Source organism: Pollachius pollachius, assembly GCF_949987615.1.
Source record: "Pollachius pollachius genome assembly, chromosome: 4".
NCBI lineage: Eukaryota > Metazoa > Chordata > Actinopteri > Gadiformes > Gadidae > Pollachius > Pollachius pollachius.
This window is the reverse complement of record NC_136937.1, coordinates 29,737,009-29,740,714: the sequence shown is the minus strand read 5'-3', so window position 1 is coordinate 29,740,714 and position 3,706 is coordinate 29,737,009. Positions and strand designations below refer to the sequence as shown.

Here is a 3,706-nt window from a genome sequence, read left to right as displayed (position 1 = left end):
CTCGTCTCGGGATCATTAGCGGCACTACAGATGGTGTGTGTACACGCACACACCCACACACACACACACACACACACACCCACACACACACGCGCACGCACACACGCCGAGGGACAGCCGCGGGCTGTCTTTAAGGTTGTCAATGCGACAGAAGGAGGGGTGCTGTGTTGTCGTGCATGCGTGCACGGCGACACACGCAAACATGTGCGGACGTGTCAAGATGTGAAGAGGAAGACAGGTGGAGACAAATAAGGATGCAGAGACAAATACAAAGAGATACAGAGAGACTGAAAGAGAGAGACAAGAGGGACGGAGCGAAGAGAAGAAAGGAAAGCAAGTGGGATAAGAGAGAGAGACAGAGAGAGTGAGAGATGAAGGAGGGACAATGACAAAGAGAGAAAAATGACAGAGTGCGAGGGCAATTTGGGCATAAAAAGGAAAGACAGAGACGACGGTGAGACACTTACAATCCTCATACTGGTTTCTTTAGCCTCCAAGCTACCAATACAACTGAGTCAATAAACAACCCGCTACTTTATAACTAGTGAGCACAGCCTGATCACTGAGGAGGGTTTTAAATCCCAGTGTCTGAAGCCTGTTGGCGTCCTAGGGTAAGATGGCCTTAACCCTACCTGCTCCCTACACTTGGTATAAAACGTGTCCGTTAATCATAGATTGATGACGCTGATGATGATGACACAACGTAAACATTTGGCGTTCAGCCAGCCATTTTGGTTGGCTCGTGTTGTTCTCGACGGCCACAGCTGGGACGGGGGGAAGGGGGTGAGTGACGATCGCCAGGGGGCTACGCTACGTCCCCCTGCAGTCAGCCCGCATTTCCATGCATCCGTGGAACGGGATGCTAGCCGCCACATTAGCTTTCACAGTCAGCAGCCGGACAGCTCTCTTCATTAGGCCGGAGGAGCTCTGGGGAACGCACCCGGGGGATGCTGGGCAATCAAACGCAGACCGTCCCAGCTATGGCGGCGCCAACAAACTGTGGCGTGAATTCGATGCGTGCGAGGGTCATTCGAGGCGCGTCTGTGTCCGTTTGGACAACACCGCGACGGTAATCCTCCCGGAGGCAGCGTGTTAGCTAGGACCGGCCTGAGCCCGCCACACACACACACACACACACACACACACACACACACACACACACACACACACACACACACACACACACACACACACACACACACACGTCGGATAAACGCTCCAACCAAAAGGAACTTCCAGTCTTCCAGCAATAATAGAGAACAGCAGACCAATGGAAAAGCCAAAAAATTGGGTTGGCATATTATACATTCTGACTAAATCCTTATGCTATATAAAATTTAATCATTTATCAGATGCTTTGATCCAAAGCGACTTATAGTGAATGTCATTCAGGAGCAGGTAAGGGTCGGGGCGTATCTTGCCGAGCTGTATACAAAGCAGGTTTGGTTTCTCTATACTTCATACAGCATCATAACATCCCTTATTATATGTATGCAAACTAGAGACTTGCATGTGTTAATGTTTATACACACACACACACACACACACACACACACACTTACATCTATGTCCTCTTGTGTGAAGTTTTCGGGGTCCTCCCCCATCATGTTGGCCAGGTGCCGTTTGCCGATGTTGAACTCCTCCACCTGCTTCTGAATAAACTCCACCGTGAACTTCTCCGGTCCGGCCGCAGCCAGGTTCTTCCGGTGCAGTGCCGAGCTGGAGCATATCTGTGGAGAACCATGTCTTTACTGGATAAAACCAATGCGTAATCATTTATCTATTGCCAACCTCAATGATGCATACTCGATTAATATTGCATTGACTACTGATGAATAACTTGTAAATACAAAATGCCAATTGAGCATTTTCCACGAAGAATTCACGACTGTCCCGTTCGTTTTGCTTAACTTAATATTATCAGTGCACTAATGTGCAATACAATACCAGGTCCTACAAAAATCCGCGGACGATTGATGGTGGTTAAACATACCGTGCCTGACTGTCACGGAGAGTGTAATAACATCATATCATCAACGATAAGAGGCTTTACGCACGATTCAAGGCAAAGCACTACAACATAGCATGCCAGCAACACACTGTTGATGCAGTGCGGTGGATCAATGTTGAATTAAAACCTAGAACACATAACAGCCCCTCGGTTTGGGGGGGAGACGGTGCTCAGCTCAAGGGCATCAACACACACACTCCGACGAGCTTCTACGCGTCGTAACACTGTCTTATAGGCTGTCATTGCACTGTAACACTGATTCGAACTGACTGCAAAGTATGGGTTTACCTGTCGGCTCAATCGGGACGTGATCGTGTTGATATTAGAGGCGCAAGTCCCACATTTCCCGAGGAGAGATCCCACGGTGCGCGCACAGGACGCCGCCATCTTGGCAGATCAGCGCTGGGTCAAATACCCCGGAAGTGGTAAGCAGCTGTCACAGAGTTGAGTTTCCTTACGCGTATTAAATGTATTATTATTATTGCTTTATAAGTTTGCATACAGTATTATTTTATTTTACGAAAAGTATCCAAGTAAAAAAGTACTTGCATCAAAAAGTTCATCAAACATACTTACAAAAAACATAAAATCTCACAATAATGTTTCATCAGTAAGTTTTCAGCTGATGGTGTGTTCCTGAATCCTCGGACGCAGGCCCTCCGTGTCGGAAGTCGGGAAATCTCCCATTTTTCTTGCGGAATTTTTCGGAGGCAATACAATGTAAAGTTGTGTTGTTTGTTTTCGGCTGGTAACGAACGGGAACGCTATAGATGGTGTGTTCCAGAATCCTCGGACGCCAGCCTTTCTAGTTGCACATTTATAGCGTTCCCGTTCGTCTTTGTGATTCTGTCATGAAATTGTCTAGTCGTTTATTGTTAGCTACATTAACCTCTTTAGCAAATCAGCCCGAAACCAAACAACACAACTTTACATCGAATTGCACGCACAGCAAGACCTTGCAATGCATAAATTGGTGACTGGAATAAAGTAGCAATTTAATCAAGTGTGTAAGAGCATTTAAAATTGACAATAAAATGACCAACGTGGTACAAATACAAAGAAAAATAATGGGAATAGCTGGGAGATTTCCCGACTTCTGACTCGGAAGGCTGGCGTCTGAGGATTCAGGAACACACCATGACGACGACGTAGAAATGTTGACCGCCCAAAAATTTAGTGACAGTTACTTTGTGTGACTTCACTTCGTGTGGCGTTACTTTGTGTGACGTAACTTCACCTAACGTTAACTCGTTGGCTGATTGTTAAAGATCAAACCGAAAAGACACCATGTCCTGCCAAAAGGTGCTGTTTGTGCTGAGCTCACTGCGTTCTGTACTATTGTGTACCTGAGCACATTGGGGGACGATCTAGGAGAACATCAGTTTAAAAAGACAACAATGATTAGCTGGTTTGGTTTAGCAGGAGTTGGGTCTTACAAGTAAAAGTCCCAAACTATTTCAATGTTTCGTTTCACTTTGGCCATTATTTTCATTATCCATAACTCACATTTTCTGGGGACTGGAAAGAAACAAAGTAAATTAATCAAAGCTGACTATAAACAAAAAGCATAGGAAAGGTTTCCTAGCTAGCATCATTAACAATTAATCCGTCACAAATAATCGCAGCTAACGTTTCATTGTAACTCAAAGGAACGCATTATTGTAAACATTTTTGCTATAATAATTATTGTTTGTC

The 3,706-nt window shown here is 45.5% G+C and overlaps 1 protein-coding gene across 1 annotated transcript in view; it reads right to left on the bottom strand.

The window, feature by feature from the left end:
* mrps9 (mitochondrial ribosomal protein S9) overlaps positions 1–2,415 on the bottom strand; it is a 9,752-nt gene extending 7,337 nt beyond the window's left edge. The window contains exons 1-2 of the mRNA XM_079735471.1: positions 2,300–2,415; positions 1,563–1,730 (exon numbers count right to left, since the gene is read on the bottom strand). Coding sequence (XP_079591597.1) covers positions 1,563–1,730; positions 2,300–2,398 — 267 coding nt within the window. The 5' untranslated portion in view covers positions 2,399–2,415. The remainder of the gene's footprint in view (positions 1–1,562; positions 1,731–2,299) is intronic.
* Positions 2,416–3,706: the final 1,291 nt, after the last annotated feature.